Source organism: Anastrepha ludens, chromosome X, assembly GCF_028408465.1.
Source record: "Anastrepha ludens isolate Willacy chromosome X, idAnaLude1.1, whole genome shotgun sequence".
Taxonomy (NCBI): Eukaryota; Metazoa; Arthropoda; class Insecta; order Diptera; family Tephritidae; genus Anastrepha; species Anastrepha ludens.
The window spans coordinates 82,268,753-82,291,641 of record NC_071503.1 but is presented as its reverse complement, the minus strand read 5'-3'; the positions used below and the strand labels follow the sequence as shown (position 1 = coordinate 82,291,641).

The 22,889-nt window shown below is 38.2% G+C and overlaps 1 protein-coding gene across 1 annotated transcript in view; it reads right to left on the bottom strand.

Moving 5' to 3' along the window:
- The window catches only part of LOC128869190 (uncharacterized), a 586,599-nt gene that overhangs the window by 385,160 nt on the left and 178,550 nt on the right, over positions 1–22,889 (bottom strand). The window contains exon 4 of the mRNA XM_054111701.1: positions 2,425–2,499. Within this exon, the coding sequence (XP_053967676.1) occupies positions 2,425–2,499 (75 nt within the window). The remainder of the gene's footprint in view (positions 1–2,424; positions 2,500–22,889) is intronic.

Genomic DNA, 22,889 nt, shown 5'->3' with positions numbered 1-22,889 from the left:
AAAACAATACAGAAAGTTTTGAATTTCATATTTTGCTGTAACACTGATCAACACTGCAGTAATTCTTGTTTTGGCAGTGCTTTGGGTGCCTGTGATTTTATTTGCTTAGTGGATAAATAGGGCGAAAAGAAAAAAGAAAATTCTGTCATTGGTTCTGGAACTATAAAAACTTTTTTGCAAAAAGGGCGCATATTTGCAGACTCGTGCAGAATGTGAGAATTTTTAAACGTGTTAGTGTTAGTGAATTTGTAATTCATTTTCACCATTAGTTAAAATTACTATTCAAGACACAAAAAAGTATCAAAACTGTACAATCTAAATAAGAGTTATGACCGTTCAGTTTTGCTAACGCTTGACAGTTGTGCCTTATGCAACGTATCCACAGTAGTTTTCTTTTGGGTTTGCAGCTACTGGTGTATTTAAGACATCAACCAAAACACGTGTCCAATCCCATATAAATATTATAACCCAAACTCGTTTCAAATCCATCTTTCACAGCGTCTTTGTGTTCGGTTTGAATGTTTTTTAATATTTTAATGGTGATAATAGTGTTCATTTACGTGATTTTTTTCTTTTGTTATTGTATTCTTATTGAAACATGGCAAAAATGTTTTGCAGGTTGTCAATATCGAGAAAATTTGATTTGCTGCCAGAGTTTCGATATTAAGTACATACACAAGAATGAAACATTTCAGTATAACTACAAATTCTATCAAACACGCCGTGGAAACAGTTGATAATTCTGTCAAACCCAAAACTTGGGCTTATTTAGTTGGGTTAAAATTAAGTTGCAAATAACTAATTCCTGTCTTCAATTGTCATCTCTATCGAGGCATTTAATATATGCACATGCATTCTGTCCAATAGAAACGTATAGAAAAATGTATCTTAGAATTTTGTTTACTAATTCGACTAAAAACTACATTGCATGTGTTTATACAATAATATTTATTATACGTAGCATATTCAATAAAATGTATCCCTTAGCTATAATGGCTCACATCTCCGAGTCATACTTTGTATTAATTTTTGCGCTGATTGGAGGCAATAGGCTCCAAATCAACCGAATTTGTCTTGATAACTGTTCGACCATCCATCTTTTTTTTCGTTTGAGCAAGCGTCACGATGGAGTCCGTTACAACAAGTAGGACGTGCAGTTAAAAGACCTCGTATAACCTGGCGAAGATCAACGGAATCCAAAATGGGAACGCTCGGCGTATGATATCATGGAGCTAACTGAGGGTCATTGCGCGAAATTGTATCCGATTGCGTTCTGGAGTAGTTATTGCCCTATGCTCCACTAGGAGCTAAAAAAAAAATTATACATTTATTTGATCTTTCGCCAAACTATAGCCCTAACATTTTGAGAGGGCCAATCCAACATTGCAATCCCATTTTGCTGGTTTCACTGTTCACACCTTTGGCTTCGATGCTTGGGATGGTTGTTTTCTTGCAAAATTCAAAGCCATCTAGTTCTTCCAAACATATTCGCAGCTGACAGTAATAATCCTTTTTTTAAATTTTATTAATCAAAACTGCATTCAAATTGGCAGTAAACTGAAATAACAGTTCGTTGAAGTTGTCGATTATAAGCAGTACACCAGGGCCGGCGTGTGCAACTATTCGTCCGTCTGAATTTGCCTTAGTCCATGCAAGTATTTTCTAAATGTGTGATAATGAGACTAGCGGTTTTTCCTATGTGCTCCGGAATTTGAGGTCTTCTGTACGTAAAGCCCTCGAATCGCATCTTTGGATACATAAACACCACTTTTTATTAAATCTGGTTCTGCTTCACGCAACGATAACTTCTGCTTTGTTTCAAACAAATCAATGATCTTCTGATCTTGCTTTGAAATGGTGTTTTTGTTTTGTGTCCGGGAAGCCGTAAACGTTTTTAACTTCGGTATACTGCTTACTTATGACATAGTTGGACATAGTGCACTAAATAATAAATGCAAAACACTGAGAAACTGAAGATTTAGTGATGATAAAACCCTTTCTTTTAATTACCACAAACAAATTTGTGGTAGTTCAATTTAGTGGCCAGCTATGATTTATGAACCTCTTCGACTTCTTCAAATATTTTGCTGCAGATGCACGTGAGATTTGTAGGGCATTAAAGTGTGTACATAGGAACACTACTTCAACTCGTTTTTCATACGAGGGACTTATTTAAAAAAAAAACACCGTACGCTTTCTAAATTTCTAACAAAACTAACAAATTTATAACGCTTATTGCGAAAAGGATACGTCTATTCAATTATATTTTTTTATAACCGAACTATAAGTTTTTCACACTTCCATTAGACAGACTCTATACTTCAATTAGGTGTTGATTTTGCTCTTTACATGCTGATAATGTGAGTATCGTATATTTGTGAATATAAATATATAGCATATATATATTAGTGTAAGAAAACATACCAGTTCTTCGTCATTCAATGTTGCTCGAGGTACAGCTGACGTTAATCCGGCATTGCGCTTCGTGGCAGCCATAGTCTGCAACATTTTGTTATCGTTGGCGTTGAGTTATTAAAGAGAGTGTTACATAAGTATATACAAATCATTAGCTTTCAATACTTTAAAAATAGTTAGTTATATTGATTATATAAAGATTTTAATGAACAGTAACGAAATACAAATTACGAAATTTATAAACCACAGAGCATACAAAATAACAAAAATCTACAAATCATTGTTTTATTTTAAATAATAATCTTTTGTGTTTTTTTCAATAATATATGAAAATGGTCTCACATTTTGAATTACTCTGTAGGGGAAATCTAAAGAGATGAAACAATTATTTCACCAAAAGCTAACTAGCGTACTTGTACAATTTATAGCCACTGCGAGTGAGTTTATGCGTGGCTGTCATTCAGTTTTTCGGGGAAGGCCAATTGTGAACATCATGAAAAAAAGTGTTTTTTTAAACTGCGGCTATTGCTCGATTGCAATAAAGCTACGGCGACACGCTCACGCATTTGCTGTTCAGTAGCTTATATGTGTGCGTGTCGGGTGATATACGTACTTTTTTCGTGTCACACATACTTGTTTTCGGCTTTTGCATGATGAAAATCAAAAATTTTAGATTTTTTCGCGGACAAACGTCATGCACCCGACACGCACACATATGAGCTGCTGGACTGCAAATGCATGAGCGTGTTGCCGTAGCTTAAGACGCACACCACACATTTTTTCAGATTGGAATAAGACGCACATCACAAATTCGAAGAAAAGCTTGGGCGCATACATAACACTGAACGCACGCGTCACTTATATATTATATAGGGTGGGCCACGTAAAATTTGCTTTTTGAATCGGCTATAAAAAAAACACCAATCAATATTTTTTCAAACTTTTTTTTTTATTTTGAAGATTGAATATTCCCATTTATGAATGAAAAATAATATCGTTCAAATGACTGCCACGACTGGCTTTACGGTAGGCCATTCGATCAACCCAATTTTTAAGCACATTTTCGATTGTTTGGGCTCCAATTTCATGAATGGCAACTTCGATTTCGTGTTTTAAAGCATCAATCGTCTCTGGATGGTTCGCATAGCATTTGTCCTTAACGTCTCCCCACAAAAAATAATCCAACGGGCTTAAATCACAGCTCCGAGGCGGCCAATTGATATCGGAATTTCGGCTGATTATTCCGTTTTCAAAAACGGTAGCCAAAAGTTCGAGTGTAACTTTGGCAGTGTGACAAGTTGCACCGTCCTGTTGAAACCAAATGTCGTCCATGTCATCCTCTTCAATTTTTGGAAACAACTCGTTGAGCATGAGCCCATTGAGCCCATTTTCGAAAAAAAATGGCCCGATGATGCCGCCAGACCAAAAACCGCACCAAACAGTGACTCGTTGTGGATGCATTTGCTTCTCTACAGGATTTTCTGAGCCCCAAATCCGACAATTTTGCTTATTGACGTAGCCACCGATGTGAAAATGAGCTTCATCAGAAAAAAGAAGAAGACTCACCACTTTGCAAATAGGTTTTCAATATTTCCCAATTTTGTTCAAGCGTAAAGCGTTCCTTTTCGTAAATGTCAAACCTTTAAGTAAATTATGAACACATTTGACATGTCATTTGTGTTATCATTTTTAAAAAAAATAGGTGGTTCAAAAAGCAAACGCTATATGGCCCACCCTGTACATGCCATATATGGGCCTGATCAATTTAATTGTAATGCTTTCGTTTATTTATTTCTCTTAAAGGGTTCAAATTTATTTTAGTATGAGCTCTGATATTTTTGTGAGAAATATACTTAAGAACGATTCGGTGTTCGTCCAAAATTTTGTGAATTGTTTTCTGTTTTATATTGTAACTGGAAAGTAAGTAAAAAATAAAGTAACTGGAGTATTCTTACAGCACTTTATTTTAGTTGAAACGATGCAATAATGTCGAAAGTGAAGAACTGAACTCCAACTGTTCGAAAAGCAATCAAAAGACCAGAGTATCCTATAATGATATTTCAACACAATTAAATGTTTCAAAACGATGGCAGCAAAACAGAAGAAAACGTTTCCAGAAAAATGCCAGAAGAATGCGCGGAACACTACTATACTAGCTAGATTGATAGGATGATTGTTAGATTGTAAAAATAGGATCCTGGGAAGAGTGCTGCTAACATCCATCGATGAATGTTTGTTCACCGGAAAAAGTCATTGGCAGAAGCAGAACGTCTTGTTCGACTGGCACGGACGAAGCCATTAGTAACAGCATCGCAACGAGAATGCCGAAGTTGGTAGGAAGAACGTGCGTCGGGCAAAACGTGCAGCATTCGACGCCAAGTTCGTTTCACCAATCATAAAACATGGGGTAGGCTCAATAATGGTGTGGAGCTGCTTTTCGTGAAATGGTGTCAGGCCAATTCATCGTATTCAAGGTAATATGGACGTATTGAAGGTAAAATGGATGATAATGCTACCTGATGCGGAAGAGAATTTACCGGTGATTTGGAAATTGCAACAAGACAATAATCCGAAACACAATTATCGTGTTGCAAAAAAGTTTTTCGTAGGCATTTTGGTCTGGGCATCTTCGAATCCGAATTAAGTTCAATAGAACATCTTTGGGACGACGTAAAAAGTACGTAGAATATCATGTACATATTTACATATATAAGTAGCAGAAATGGAAAATATGTACATATGTACATTAACATTCCACTTTACTTTCTGCGTTTTTCGAATGAAAAAAAATAATGCTGACATTTTTAATACCAAATGAGCATTCCGCGTTTTACAAGCCTGTAATAATTATATTTTTATATTTGTTTTTCAACCCTATTACATACTTTTAAATTGCAATACTGCTGCGTTGTCTTACTTCTCGCTTTATTAACTTGCGCTGCTCATTTAAATTCAATCAGCTTCGAGCTTGCGCCAAGAGAGATTTTCGTCCGGTGTTGCTTCTAACAGTGCCTTGCCTCGTAACAAACCGAAAGTTATTGTGTGCATGTTTTGTGTTATTATAGGTCTCTTCTTTTCGCCAAGCGTTAGCAAGTGGCGAATAAATGAACATATACCGGCAAGGCGGGAATAGAGTTGCCTTAAATTGCATGTGCTTGTAAGGCACAGTCTAATGAGCAATAATCATACTCGCTAGCGGCGAATCTTACTCGATAACTTTGTTGTTGCTTTCGCATGCTAATTTTTCGTCAAGTTAATCGAGCATAGAGAAAGCGAGTGGAGAAACAGCGAATATAAGAGGCCTTATTATATAAATGCAAGCAAGAGCGACTTAAAACTAAATAAAATTTAGTCGTAGAAGATGTCGGGAGTAAATAACAACATTCACTATTTATCCTAGATGTAGTAATAGTCTACAGTCTTTAATTGAACATTGTAAAAAGAAGTATGTATGTAAAAAGCCAAATTAGGAACATCATAATTTATACGTTCAAAATAGCTATTTTTATACAGTTATTATACTAATATATCCAGTTAGTATATTATAAGATATAGTTAGTGTTATGAGTAAGAAGAAAAAAATTGATGAACATAGTTATGAGGGAAACGTCTAAAAGTTCTATATATGTATGTGAATTCATGCAATCAAATTGTTCAACTGAATAATGTGAGAAGATAACTACATATACATACATGTATGACATATATTTGGGCAAGTACGATCAAAATCTAGAACTACGTATTTGTGGACTCACGACAAGACGACTAAAGTCGGCAAATCACTTTTAAATAACTGAGTGTTTAATCGATTAATCAGCCGATTACTTAGCCTTAGCCTAAAATCCTTTTTAGTAACATTTGGATTAAAACATTAACATTTCCATGAAAGAGCGTCATCATTTCATGCCGATTGATTTTAATACTGTAGTACAATAGCGATGGGTACGTGCGTGGGATGCTTCGAAACGTGTCGAAAAAAAAACTTATAACAACCATATATAATATATATATATAATTGGCGCGTACACCCTTTTTGGGTATTTGGCCGAGCTCCTCCTCGTATTTGTGTTGTGCGCCTTGATGTTGTTTCACATATGGAGGGACCTACAGTTTCAAGCCAACTCCGAACGGCAGATATTTTATGAGGAGCTTTTTCATGGCAGAAATACACTCGGAGGTTTGCCATTGCCTGCCGAGGGGCGACCGCTATTAGAAAAATATTTTTCTTAATTTTGGTATTTTCACCGAGATTCGAACCGACGTTCTCTCTGTGAACTCCGAATGGTAGTCGCGCACCAACCCATTCGGGTACGGCGGCCGAACTATAACAACTCAATTAATACCGGCTGAAATTTTTTCTGTGTATTGTTGACATTGAGTAGAATGAAAAAAAATAGTCAGCTGCGCGGGGAAAATAGTCAGCTGAATAGGCGAACTTGTAAAATAAATTAAAAAGTAAAACTACTTATACCGATTGAAATTTTTTTACATAATTTTCGACACATATGAAAATATAATAATAATAGTCAGCTGCGTTTATAGTGGTGGGAAGACCGTCAGCCGAAGCAAGAGTGTATCATTGCGTTCAGCTGACCTACGGCGCAGCTGACTATTTTTTTTATTCTACTAAATGTTAACAATACTTGAAAATAATTTCTGCCGGTATAAAATGAGTTGGTAGAAATTTATTTTCGACACGTTTCGTACGCTCCCGCAATCACACCCACCGCGGGTACGCCCGCTGACGTTCACTTTCGTTATTCATGAGAGCTAAATCACAAGTATAGTCAAGAATTTAAGGGTATAAAAACGTAGTCCAAAATCGACCCCTGGCTCCCGGACTATTACTGTTTTGTCACATGTCCACAGATATGCACAATACATATGTATGTGATACTACCGCAACTCAAATTGTTCATTGCGTTCTTCTTGAAAATACATTCAACCCTTTGCAGTCGAGACAAGGTGTCATTAAGAGGAAATTTTTTCACTTATAACGCCATATATATACGCTTACAGTAAGTAATTACTATTATACACAATCAACGAATTCTGTGTTTTCTAATATCTATATACATATTTGCTTTAAATCACTAAGGGGGAAATAACTCCGAAAACCTAAATTTGCTCCGACTAGCTGGTACTCCCATCAGAGAAATTTGTCGATCGTAAAGGGTTAAAACGTAAGCAGCAGAAAACTATACAATTGGGCTCGACTTTCCTAACCTCTCTACAAGAAAACTAAAACTACCATATTACCAAACGGGTCACTGCACTATTAGCATCCTAGCCAGTAGAATGGGTGTACCTCCCCATGACTTCTGCATGATCTGTGAATATAAAGCAGAAATTGAGTCGGTGCAAAACATCCTCTGTGAATGTTCTGCACTTCAAAAAAGCCGTGTCCAACATCTTGGCGATTATTCATTTGAGGACCTGGGAAATTTGCAAAATGTCTCACTGGAGGGATTAGTTACTTTCATAAAAAAATTCTAAGTGGTTTAAGCAACTTAGGGGAAGGAAAAGAGATGCCGATATCACAATGGGCCTTAGGGCCACCGAGTGTCTTGTCTTAAACAAGCAACCTCACTAACCTTATCTAACCTATATACAACATATCGTGTAGATGGGTTTCTGCTTCCATTTCTACTACAGGGTGGGCCATATAGCGTTTGCTTTTTGAACAACGAGTTGTTTCCAAAAATTGAAGAGGATGACATGGACGACATTTGATTTCAACAGGACGGTGCAACTTGTCACACTGCCAAAGTTACACTCGAACTTTTGGCTACCGTTTTTGAAAACCGAATAATCAGCCGAAATTCCGATATCAATTGGCCGCCTCGGAGCTGTGATTTAAGTACGTTGGATTATTTTTTGTGGGAAGCCGTTAAAGACAAATGCTATGCGAACCATCCAGAGACGATTGATGCTTTAAAACACGAAATCGAAGTTGCCATTCATGAAATTAGAGCCCAAACAATCGAAAATGTGCTTAAAAATTGGGTTGATCGAATGGCCTACTGTAAAGCCAGTCGTGGCAGTCATTTGAACGATATTATTTTTCATTCATAAATGAGAATATTCAATCTTCAAAATAAAAAATTTTGAAAAAATATTGATTAGTTTTTTTTATAGCCGATTCTGTTGGATTTCCGGATCTTGTAAGCAAAAAAAACTTCCTTTTCGGTTTTTAATTATTTTATTTAATTAAGGTCGAAATGGTTTTCCGGTTTCAATCAGCCAGCTGCGCTGCCAACACAGGCCATAACCAAAACAGTGTTGCCAACACACACTATAACCAAAATTGCGTTGCCAACACACCTCCTTTTTTTTAGTATATTTATCGGATAAGTTTTTCTCAAGTTGGTTTAAAACGGTCAACTGGTTTACGAATACGTTGCGGTCGTACATACGGTTGCACTGATGTGGTTTGGTTTCCAGTCCCCATGCTTTGCATATCGTTATCGCGTGTCTGCCCATTGTTAGTTGTTCCAATCTCAGATTGCGATGGTAATGGTACCTGTTCCAACTGTTCCAACGCCTCGTTTGGATTATTAGCTGGTGTAGGATTATGGTTTAAAACGTGCTGTGGTGCGATTTCATATAATTGAAACGCTTCCGCCAGTATTTTGTCATTGCATACAACTTCGTTTTCCATCACTGATGAGCTTCCTTCAAAACATTTTCGCATTTGATTCGCATGACATCGAATAATCTTACCGTTCTGCAATCGTATGTTGTACAAAACTTTCCCCATGCGTTCAACCACCGTTCCTTTCATCCATTTGAAACTGTCTTTGCTTTTGTGCACGCCTATGAAAACAACGTCTTGGATCTCATAATGCTTTTGCTTAGCACCGTGCTTTCTATTAAACTGATTTTTCATTTTTAGTTGTTTATTGCTGCTTATTTGGTGTGGATCTGTAAACTTGTAAAAATACTATAAGCTTTTGTGCAGATACCCCCGTTCAACTTTTTTAGTGCCCGTTTGAAAGTATCCACAAACCTCTCAGCTTGACCGTTGAACATGGGATGGTAAGGACTGCTGCGAATGTGTTGAATGCCGTGCTCTGCTACAAATTGCTGGAATTGGTGACTGGTAAATTGAGTGCCACTATCAGATACTATTGTTTTCGGCAATCCAAATCTAGCAAAAATCTCATTCAAACTAAAAATCGTTAGCGCAGCTGTAATCGACTTTGTTCGAATTACTTCTAGCCATTTTGAAAACGCGTCGATAACTACAAGATAATAATACGAATCAATTGGACCAGCGTAATCAATATGAAGTCGCTCCCATGGTCCGAAAGGCCTTGGCCAGGGATGTAAACTAGTCTTCGTTGGCATTTTGGCCGCTGCGATGCAGTTCGGACAGGTTTTGACCATATTTTCAATGTCAGCGTCGATGTTCGACCAATACACGTAGTTGCGCGCAATGGCTTTAGTATACTGTATTCCTGGATGACCACGATGAATTGCTTTAAGTATACGCCTTTGGAAAATTGTTGGTATTATAATTCGTCGACCGAACATTAAACAACCTTCGACTATACTTATGCTGTCTTTCCGGTTAAAATACGGCTAGTATTCAATATTGGCACATTTGATTGGCCACCCTTCAGTTATATATCTAACAATGTTTGAAAGTATAAGGTCCTTCGCTGTTTCGTATCTGACCATTTTACTTGTAATCGGCAACTTGTTAATCGATTCATCTAAAATTTGCTTTATTTCAGATTCAAATTCAATTAATGCAATAACATAATCTTCTGACGGGTTGAGTGTATTGCTTATCAAGCGTGACAAAACGTCAGCGTAACCAAAACTATTTGTTGATATAAATTTTAATACGAAATCGTATGCAAACAATTTAACTGCCCATCGCTGAAGTTTATTTGCTTGGTGTGCACTGATTCCCGCCTTATTACCGAATATGGCAAGTAGAGGCTTGTGATCAGTTTGTAGTTTAAATTTTCGACCAAAGTTAGATGCATCGGCTGCCACTATTATACCTTTTGTTGGGTCATAGTGTGTTAGTAGAAGCTTTGATGATAAAATATCTTTTAGGCTATCAAAACATGTTTGCTGAACGTTTGTCCAACGTCACGTTTTATTCTTTTGTAGCAGCTCGTCTAATGGACCTCGAAAATCTCGCATGTGGTTAATAAATTTCCCATAAAAATTTATCGCACCCAAAAATGATCTTAATTCTGATTGATTGGTCGGTTCTGGCATATATTTGATTGCATCGATGTGCTTCGGATCTGGACTAATGCCGTCTTTATTGAGAATGTACCCTAAGTAGGCCATTTCGTGTTAAGAAAATTTACATTTGTCTACTTTTAATTTGAAACCGTATTGCTGTATACGAAGTAAGACTTCGCGCAAATTTGCGTCGTGGTCTGCTTGGTTCTTACCCGAAACAAAAATATCGTCGATGTATGCCGCCGTGTTGTTTAAACCTGCCAGCATTTGGTCCATTATCTGTTGGAAAATTGCTGGAAATGTCTTAACGCTGAATACCATGCGATTATATCTGAATTGACCCATATGGGTGTTTATTGTGAGAAGCTCTTTGGAAGAATCGTCAACTTCTACTTGGAGAAATGCGTCAGATAAATCGATATGACTGAAAACTGTGGCATTGCTAAGTTTAGCGAAAATGTCTTCAGGTAGAGGCAGAGGATATTGATAAGTTTGCAAAGCATCGTTTAGACCTGTCGAAAAGTCAGCGCATAGGCGTATGCTGCCATTTGGCTTTTTTATTACCACAATTGGCGCATCCCAATTTGAGTAATTAACTGGAGAAATTACGTTTAGATCTTGCAGTCTTTGTAATTCTGATTCAACTAGGTGTTGAATTGCGTAAGCGACGACTCGCTTTGGACGGAAAACAGGTTGACAATTAGCCTTTACAACTAAATGCGCTTTAGTTTTATTACAGAGGCCTAGTTGTTTGTCGAAAAGTGCTGGATAAAAATCGTTAAGTAGTGATTTATCGTAAGTTTTTTGTATTGGAACGATACTTGCCTGTTTTTTCGACGAAATATGATTACAAATAGTACTGAGAGGCATATCCTCGAGTTGAAATGCAGATATCCAATCCAAACCAAACACATTAAGATTGATTGTAGTGACAAAACACGTCAGGAGTTTTGTTATTCCGTTCAGCACCACTTTGCTCACAAATTTTGTGTACAGGGGTAACTCACCAGTTGCACTTCTCGCGAAATGCGTAACTTCCTTGGTGTTTGCCAAACCTAATTTCTTGAAACTAGCTTTCGAAATTATTGTGATGTCGGACCCTGTATCAAACTGGAGCTTGACTTCCACGTTGTTGATTTTCACATTCACATATTTACGTTGGGACATTATTGTGATACTGTTTGCTTGGTATATACTGTTCGTTCGCAAATGTTGAGTGTTTGTTTTCCCTTTGTTGTAACCTTTATTTTGACCTTTGTTGCAGGTGCTTTGTTTTGCTGTCGATCTTCATTTTATTTTGCAATATCCTTCTTTGTGTCCCATTTTGTGACATTTCTCACAGCTATTATTTTTGTAAGTGCAATCACGTACGTAGTGCATGGCTCCACAAAACCAACAAGGTGTTTTCGGCTTCTTTAATTTTTGCTCATTTGCAAGCAATTTGTTTACCTGCCATTCGTAATTTTTCTTTTCTACCAGTGTTGTGTCCAATTTTAAATTTTTTATTCGTTGTCATTCTCTTGATAGTGCGTCAAGATTAATTGTGTCGGCTTCTGTGTCCAATTTAGTTAACATTCGGGTTCTTATATCGAAGTCTGATCCGTCTTTAAGTCCCATTACGAATATTAAGCATTTGAATTGATCCAACGTTATGTTATTGTACTTAATTTGAAACTTTCACACTGTTTATTTACCTCCGCTGCGTATGTTCTAAAATCCATGTGTGATGATTTTTTCATTTGAAGGCAGTTGTACCTCATACTGAATTGAGATTTTTGATTTCCAAATAATTGCTTTAATTTGTCTACAGTACTGGCGAAGTCAAATTCTCTTGAGCGTCTAGGTAAGATATAGTCAACGTATTTGCTGTGGACACTAGTGCTTAGTTTTCTTAATAGGGGTCTGACCTTTGCTGCTTCATCGAGCTTATTGGCATCTACCAAGAACAAATCTTCGTAGCGAGCGTACCACGTTTCAAAAGTGAGGTTAAATTCAGGGTCATAAACGAATTCAGTGATGCTGGACGCTAGCGTATCCATTGTTCGCTCTGGCTGCAAATCTACTTTTGAACCGTCGAATGTGTCACCAGGTCGAAATGGTTTTCCGATTTCAATTACTCAGCTGCTAGCACGTTCTATCACCCAGCTGTGCTGCCAACACAGGCCACAACCAAAACAGTGCTGCCAATACATACTATAACCAAAACTGCGTTGCTAACAGATTCAAAAAGCAAATTTTGCATGGCCCATCCTATACATTAACTTCATTCGTATATGTGCATACTGCTTTCTAAAGAAATCTAAAATTGGTTTCAACTAATCCATACTTCTTATATCAATGTATATACATACTTATTGAAGTGATACGATTCATATATAATATTGTACAATACTCTGATATTAACATTACTCCTGTTGATATAATGAAATATGTGCATCAATAAAAGTGGAACAGTTCCAGTTCACTTATCAAACTCAAACAGCCGTGTCTCTTAGCTTCGACACCTATATACATACCTATGTATGTTCTGTACATACGTATGCAATAGTACTGCAATTTAACTTTGAAACGGAAACAACGCCGCGTGCAGAGTAAAATTGTATGCCTCGCTACAATCTCTTGGCGATACCAGGGACTAGTTCTAGTTTATGTGTGATCAAAGTTCGCTAAATATTAGAGTAACCTACATTTATAAAGGGTGATTTTTTAAGAGCTATAGGAAAGTTTCTCAAAAAATCAAACGTAAAATTCAGAAAAATGCATGAAATTTTTTTTTTAATCGATAGTACAGTCCATATAATTTAATGTTTGAAGATTATTTCATGCAAATGTTGACCGCGACTGCGCTTCAAATGGTCCATCCGCTTAGTCCAATTTTGACATACTCTTTCCAATGTTTCGGCCGGTATCTCACATATAAATGCTTTAATGTTGTCTTCCAATGCGATAATTGAAGCAGGCTTGTCTGAATAGACATGAGCTTTAACATATATGTATTTATATATGAAATTGGTATTGAAGGGTTGCACATATTGCACATATTCAAAATCATTAAGTAGCATATATTCTTAAAATAAAAAAATAAATGAATGAATTAATAAAAGTGTTTCGTGTCTGCTGGGAATATTAAAATTTTTAATTACAAAAGAAGAAGGGTCTCTATACATCTAGTCGCCTTTTTTTATGAAATAACAAAGAGATTTCGCAAGCTCAGGCCTAAAATCAATGGAATCCGGATTTCAGGTTGTTACAATCTTTACATTTTACAATTCTCATCAGCTGAGCAGCGTCATTTCTAATAGAATAAACAGATTATATGAGGTCAAAGCTGCTGGAGGCCCAATAAATTTCGATGGTTGAACGACAAAGGGCAAGCCGCAGGGATGGTAGAAAAGTAATGAAAGCAATTTATATAACTTGCTTGCGACTCTTGGTCTCGAGGAACAAATGGGCACAGTGCAACAAGTGGGCAGCGCACGTCTTTTAAATTGGTCGCCAAAGGGTACAAGAAATGTGCGTCAAAAGATAAGCCCATATTTCTGCGTGAAAAAAACATGAAATAACTTTTGTCGAGGAAACACTAATATTCTTCAACATTATTCCCGATCCATATATAAGTATATGGACTCGAGTCCTTTTTAAATCTAATTACCTATAAAAGTTAAAAGTGTATTCACTCAGTTAATTCCACATTTTCATTTCGATATGGTACGCTTTATTTTCAATTTGTACACTCGGCATTTACAACAATTGTGATTAACTTGCGTTACAAGCCATGTAGCTCGTAAATGAATTGTCATAGTATGTTCAGAAAAGTATTTGTCACATGTAGGATACAAAAGGGATTATAGCGACGCTATAGGCTAAACCACAGCCCCAGCAATCAGCTGCTGTAACATATTGGCCAAACCATAACGCCATAAGGAAAGTGGAAAAGTTTGCTGCCAAGAAAGTTTGCATCGGCAACTTTTTTAATAAAGCAAATCTTAAAGTATCATAATTGTATTTAAAAACTATGTGATTTAGGAACATGCAGATCACATATAAACATACTCGTACAAATACAAGGTACTTTTCAAAGTAATAATTAATATATATTAGCAATGTTTCACTCTCTTAATATAGTTTGAAGCCGGGTAAAGGAATATATGTACTAAGTTGTTTAATAAGGGTGTGGCTACTAGCCTAAGTTTTATTTTGTTATGTTTGTATACTCTTCATTTCAATTTGTCAATTCATTCTTGGTGTAAAAGCCATTTAGTATCGACATGTCACAGCGGTTTCTACATTAGAAAAAATCATATGATCGTGCAGTGATTGAATTTTTATTTTTGGAAAGCTTTAAAGCAAAGAATATTTATGAACGAATGTTGAAAGTGTATAAGGACTTTTCGCCATCATTTAGTACAATTAGCGAAGGGGTAACTTTGAAAACCGACTGGCAACAATAGCGAGCGAACGAGATGCCAAAACAAAAACATGAATTCGCCTTGATGGCGATAGCAGATGGTGGGACACAACTCGACAGAAGTTACGAGCTGCGTCTAGAAATCCCGATAGTTATTAAGGACATGTATATAAGCAGAGGTGCAGGCGCATAGGGTCTTAAGATAAACGTGTAAACAAGTAAACGTGAAGTAAATAAAGTGATTCACTGAAGCAAGTGGTGTTGCCATTAAGTTGTAACTTTTATTTGACAATCCAGTAATCGAACTCAGAGGAATTATTGCAAGAAGTTTATTTGAATTTTAACGTAACGAGATTCATAATAATTCGTGTCAGAAGTGGGATTGTTGAATAAAGTTCCCGGAACAGGATAGTGAAAATAGCAAAGCTAAGTGAAGATTCAAGATTCAGCATCTTAAGAAAGAGTTGGAACACGTGGCTTGCTAACTACTGGAAACAAGGCAGAGTTACAAGCACGGTCCTCGAGGCTATGGAGGCGGAGGGAGTCGATGTTAACCAATATGTGTTCTAGATTGAAGCTGACGAGTCGTCGACCAAAGTAAAGAATCTAGAATCGTCTCCAGAAATAGACTGGAGCGAGATTATGGCTGCATTATGGTTGCAATTGTCATTGCAGTGGGCAAAAATCTCAGCACAGATGTCATAAGTACCCACAGAGTTGTTGTCACAGATAAATGTGCAGCTGGGGGAAAACCATCTTGAGCATTATAAAGTGGAAACTGACGAGGACGTAGTTTATTAGAAAGACGAAAAGAAAACTGCGGACACACTTGAAGATCAATCAGAAGTTATTAAGGGAATGCTATTACGTTATTGACAACCCAGATGGCGTTATAATATATGAGGAGCCCATTGTAGAAGCAGAAAAGAATCATATGACGTCCCAACTGGAAACGAAGAGGAATCTGATGAAATTGATGGAGAAAAGATTTACAAAGGCACCGAATTTCCTGAGGACGAAAACTCAACTCGACAATGCAAACAAAAATAATGTTGAGAAAGCAGACGTCACGAAAGCTAACAAAATGGAAGGTACCACCGTCAAAAACCGTCAAAATGAAATCAAAAGAGTCTAAATAGCAACGAAATATGAAGTTAACTGAAAATGGATAAAAATGAGTCTAAAGCCGCCAAATCTGAATTAAAATCCGACAACTCGGACAATGCATGCAACAAATTTGAAAGCAATGAATCTACATACTACTTTATATCATCCTTTTGTAAGCGAAATCAAAATCATCGGATGCCATCTATGAAACCAACGGCAATTGCTGAGGTACAGGTAGCATTTATGAAGACGATGCCAATGCCGTTGATGAGCTATAGAATGATGACGATGCCGATCATGCAGAGAGTAGCAGCTCCATTAAGTTAGCGAAGAACGACACTAGCGCCGCTTGTGAAGAAAAAGAATCTGCGCCACCTGCCAAACGCATTCGACTAGGTGTCGAAGTTGATTTTAACCTCAAGACCGAGCAACCATAAGAACCACCCAGTCAATCGAAGACAAACTCAGGTGGAAAGAGGCTGTGGGACAAGGGAAAGGGAGAGTGATTCCCCAGGAGAGATTGGCGCTATTCGGGTCGAAAGATTTGGTGTCTAATCGGGACGAACAGACCTAAGCGGAGGGCAATGTTGAATATTACAGTAGAAAAATGGGTTGCTGAGTTTAAACGTGGTCGGACAAGCCTTGAAGTCGATCCACGCCAAAAACGTCCGAACACCGCAACACCACCTGAAATCGTAGAATAAATACATGATATCGCATTGAAAAATCGTCGAGTGACTGAAAGAGATTTAGTAGAAGCCCTAGGCATCGCTTCGGGCAAAGAAGTTAATATTTTAACTGAAGTGTTGGATTTCAGAAAGCTGTGTGCACAATGTGTGGCGCATTAGCTAACAATGGAACAACAACATTCGAATTTGACTTTCTGAGCAATATTTAGAGCATCACTATGATCCTAAAACCAAATAAGAATGTGGTATGAACATGGTTCTTTGGCTTCGAAAGGAGTTCGAGCCCAGAAAGCGGCCAAGATGGTGTAAGCATCAGTTTTTTGGAATGCGAAAGAAATTACGTTTGTGGATTACTTGTAAATTGGTAAACAGTAAATTCTGAATTTTATTGTAACCTTTTAGACCCGCTGAAGGAAAACATTCGTGAAAAAAGACTTAGTTTGAAAGTGAAAAGAAAAAATTATTCTTCTTTCTTCTAGATTCCAGATTCTCACTTCAGGGATGGAATTCATAAATTGGAGTTCATCGTTGGAACAACAGTATTGATGTTCAGGAAGACTATTATTACTAATTTTCTTACCATCACTAGATTGTCAGATAAAAGCCAACAATTAATGGCAACACACTTACTTTACTTTATTTCCAACACTTTATTTTACATGTACACGTTCACCTTAAGACAAAATTACTCTACAACTTTTCATTTATTCGCTTACAAGTTCAACTTCTAACTAAATGTATCTAATAACTTTCTTAATTTCTAGATCTTGCAGTTCGTATTGTCTGGCGAGTTCTATTGTTGTAGCAGCTTACTAGACACCGTTTCTACGTCTTCGTCTAACTTATCTAACTGTAGACTCAGAAATCGTGCTCTTTCTCGTTTTCTGCTGTCGCCATCAAGGCTAATTCATGTTTTAGTTTTGGCATTTCATTCGCTCGCTATTTTTGCAAGTCGGTTTGCGATTGCTACACCGCCCTCCGCTTAAGTCTGGTCGTCCCAATTAGACACCAAATCATTCGGTGTAAATAGAGCAAACCTTTCCAGATGCACTACTTTGACTTTACCCTGTCCAGTTTTACATTGCTGTATACGATATAGTACTACATCATTCATTCTTTTCATCCCCTTGTATGGACATTCACAGGCAGTTTTGGAGAAATCTCTTTCTGTCTTTATGGATTATAAGAAGTACCAAACTACCTTCGCTGAACCCTTCGGAGTTCACTTCATGGCCAAATCTGTTCTCCATCTTGTTACTCTTTAGCTGGGTATGCTGCCCTACATGAAGGTGTAATTCTTTCATGCCATCTTGTAGAGCTCCCAATTGAGGGGTCTCCATTTCAGGAGGGGCTCCTCTTTCGAACGATAAATCACCCGGAAGCCTTAGATCGCTTCCAAAAACGGTCCTAGCAGCCGATTAGCCAGTAGTTTTATGTGCAGTTGAGTGATAGGCCAACAGGAACAACGTGTTTGTCTCAATTCCATGGGCACTTTCCAACTACCTTTCGCAACTGCTCTTCTAGAGGGCAAGTTCAATCCTTCGACCATTCCATCTGATTGAGGGTACCAGGGTGTTGTATGTGTTTTCTTAATTTCCAGCAAGCAACATACTTCTTTGAATACTGCGAATTCGAGCTTCCTTTCTTGGTCTGAATGTAACTCAACTTACGGAAGTAGTTCATAACAACAAGCAGACATTTGTTGTCGGAATCACTTGCTGAAAACGGGCCCGCAACATTTAAGGCCACTCGCTCAAATGGTGAACCTGCGTTGTATTGCTGTAATCTTCCACGACTGCCATCCTTTGGGCTTTTTGCTGACATACACACCGCATAATTTCGAATCCATTCGACTTCTGATGATCCGCAACTTACCCAGTCAAACCGTTGCTTAATCTTTTAAAGTGTTTTTGTGATACCCAGATGACCCCGACTTTGTGGAAATTCTTCCTAACACAGACGCAATTTTGGACTTAGAAACTATAATGAGATAACGAGGAGGATTTCCACCTTCACTTTCCCATACGCAAAGAAGAACTTCATTAATTATATTAAGACTACTTCACTGTACCCATTACGCCTTACCGACAGGACTTCCATAAACTTTCCTAGGCCAGCATCATTCAATTGACTTCTTCTTATTGTACTTGGTTCGCACTCAGCATCGGGTTGCAACTGCATTAGTCTGATATCAAGTATCCCTTCAGATCTTTCGACGATGTAAGCGACAACGCTTACACTCTATAGCACGAGGTCGCCGAAATAGTGCATCAGCATTTCTGTGCTGTTTCCCTTTTCGATGCTTTATCCGGAAGTCGTAATTTTGCAGCCTTTCGATCCACCGTGCAATATGTCCTTCCGGATGCTTAAACTAGAGTAGCTATGTTAATGGTGGATGGTCTGTTCTTAACTGGAATCGTTGACCGTACAAGTAAGTGTACAAGGAAATGTTTTACATACTTAACCACAGCTAACAGTTCTCGTCTGGTCACGCAGTAATTAATCTGCTGCTTTGCGAGGACTCTTCTATAGTATGCGATCACTTGTTCTAGTCCATTGACGATCTGTGATAGTATTCCACCTGTTACGTATGCTTTAGCATCTGTACCCGTAACGAACTTTTTTTCCGCGACCGGATACGCTAACATAAGTATGTGCAGTATAAAGAAGCTCTTTGAATTGCTGGAACGCTTCCACCTGTTCTTTGTGCCACATAAACGAGCAATACTTCTTAGTAAGATTGTGGATACTCCGGGCAACATTTGCGAACCCTGGAAGAAATCCAAAAGTGCACAGTCCTAGGACACTTCGTACTTTGTGAACATTTCTTGGTCGTAGTCAATCTTTTACTGATTGCATTGATGCCCTCGGATATCACCTTATGTTTAAAACAATGCACACTTCTTCGGACAGATAGACCAAACACGTTTTCCAATGTAGTATCTTTAGCACATGCTCCATCAAAGGTTTCTCGTGCGTTACGAAATCCCAAGGCCATTACGGGAAACTGCCACAACCCGTGTCCTATTCTGAAGACTGTTTTCTCACGATCGCTATCCTCAATTTTTACCTGCCAGTAAACAATTTTTTAATCAAGCGTGGAAAACCATTTCGCGGTAGATAAAGTGTCCAGAGTGTCATCTATTCGAGGTAATGGGTAGCTGTCCTTTTGCCAAAAATAACTGGTGACTTGAAATTACTTAGGACCCTTCCTGGAACGCTTTTGCCTTTTTCCGTCATCACTAGTGTCTTTCTCACGATTATGTGTGCTGTCTCCTTAGCAGCTTCTATGACCCACACTTCGCCTGTCCCACAGCTTCTGTCCATATTAGCCCATATGACCACTTTAGATTTTGGCGGAATCTGTTGACAGTGACTTAGAGGGACTTGGTTCACACCCGGAGCTCAGGGGTATCTCCATATTCTGACACGACAGAACCATTTTACCCAAAGCCAAGGTAAATTCATGCAGCAGCATGAAATCTATGCGAATTAAAGTTCACCCGTGATTTCAGCCAGTAGAAAAGTGTGCACCAATGACAAAGTTCCAATAACGACTTCGCAAACTACTTTCCCGGAAATCGTAGCCCTCTTTTTCCTGTAGCTATCTGGAGCTTGTAGCCAACCTATGGTTCCACATTGCCATTTACCAGATCCGACCGGATGATTGAGTTCGTTGAGTCTGTGTCCAGTGTAAGTAACTGGGATCGACCATTTACAGTTTCCCTTATCGTCAAGTGTTTGCTTTGCCAATCCAATTTGCGAGGTAGAGACATTTATTTATGGGAATCAGTTCTCGCCCCTTAGAGCAGATTCGTTTTAGTTTACCTCCTGCTGTGTATTTTGTGCGCTATTGTCTTTTTCAGCGCTTTGCTTTCTTCCTCCTGGGTTCGTCTTGCAATCCCACTTCCGACACCAACCGTTACGAATTTTCTTACAAAATTCAAGTAAATATCTTACAATAACTCTTCTGGTTTTTATCACAAGATTGTGGATTAAAATCAGAAATTATTGGCAATACTGACTGCACGTTATTTCCAACCCTTTACTTTAAATATACACGTTTCAACTTAAGACTGAATCGTTCTAATACTTTTCGTTTATTCGCTTTCATGTTCAATTTCCTAGTGAATATACTATGCGCATGCAACTCTTCTTATATATGTAGATACATATACTCGTATAATTGCGCTTTCACCCTCCTTTCTGGGTGTTTGGCCGAGCTTCTCTTCCTATTTATGGCTTACGTCTTGACGTTATTCAACAAATGGAGGGACCTACACTTTTAAGCCAACTCCGAATGGCAGACATGTTTGTATAAGGAGCAAAAATACACTCGGAGGTTTGCCTTTGCCTGCCGAGAGGTGACCGCTATTAGGAAAAACTTTTTACATGTGGTTAATAACAATCGTAATTTCTAAATCTGGCAGGTCGTATATTCTGGCGAGTTCTGTTGCTTTAGCAGCTAACTTAACTCCGTCTTTCCGATGTAGTCGCCTGTCGACATCAAGGTTAATTCATGTTTTTGTTTTGGAACTTCGCTATTGTTGCCAGTCGGTTTGCGAAACTTCGCGATTGCAACACTATACTAAATATTAAAGTGTATTTCAAATGAGAAAATTGTGTATTTATTATCGAACCGTAAAATTTATTGAATAAATTAATACTCTAAGAATACCTAAGATTTTTCGAAGTGTCTTTCTCTCGAATACCCGAAGAGCTGCTGCATTAGTCTGCGACACAACCCATGCTTCAACGCCTCAGAGTATCACAGACCAAGTTAGAGTCGTGTAGAGTGTTAGTTTTGTCGGGTGAGAGAGATCTCTATTACGCATTTTCTTACTGAGATCTTAGTAACACCTATTAGCAAGCATGATTCGTTTATCTCCATGCTGGCATCGCTTGTTGTTCTGACGTCGGCGCCAAGATATTTACAGCTGTTTGCTGAAATGCTGAATACAAAACGCCGTGTATCTTTTCTAGTGGGTAGCATATACTTCGTCTTGCCCTCGTTAACCGCCAGACCCACTCTAATTGACTCTCTTTCGATAGCGGAAAATGCTGCGGTAACATCTCACTTGTAGTTCCCTATTATGTCAATGTAATCAGCATATGCAAGGAGCTGCACACTTTTGGCGAAAATAGTGTAATTTCGAGGAAAACCGGCTCTCCGTAATACCCCTTTTATGAGGACATTGAAAATGTCGCACCATAGTGGATTATGGAAAGGAGAGGCCTTTTCTTACTTTGATAGAGCTTGATGTGTTGCTCAATGTCATTTTGCAAAGTCGAGGCAGTTCTGTGGGAATACCGAACTCAGACGCTGTCAAATATAGGCGATCCTTTATCGGACTATCGAAAGCAGACTTATAAACAACAAAGAGAGCATGAGTTTTGTTGTTATCTTCTTCATGGCTTTTTTTCCAGGATTTGGCGTAGTGTGAAGACCTGATCGAAGATGGACTTTCCAGGTCTAATAGGATTTTGATAGGGTCCAATCAGTGAGCTGGCATATGGTTTTAGTCTTTCACGCACAGTACGCTCGACAGAACCTTATATGAGATGACGATAAACTGATCTCACGGTGGTTGACGCATATAGTAGGGTCGCCTTTCTTCAACACACATAAAAGGACACTGAGATTCCAATCATTGGGCATGATTTCTACCAGCCAAACTTTACTCATAAGGTGATCATACATCACCCATTCAGCTCATTGCCGCTGGCCTTGAACAGCTCCACTGAGAGGCCTGCTCCAGCTGATTTATTGTTCTTCAGTCGCTGAACAGCGACAATAACCTCGTCTTAGCTAGATGGGGGAATATCCAATCTGGAGTCTTCAATAGGCGGCACTGGGTTTGTTTCCCTAGCGGCAGTGTTATAGCACTATCACCAGCCAGTAATTTAGAGAAAAGTTCCCTCCATAATCTCAGTGTCAGCTTCGTATCAGTAACAAGATTTCTATTTTCATCTCTACAAGAAGATACTCTGGGCTTGTCATTTTCGGTCGGATGCTTGACTACTGATTTTTTTGGCATCATACCTGTCCCGGTACACTTCGA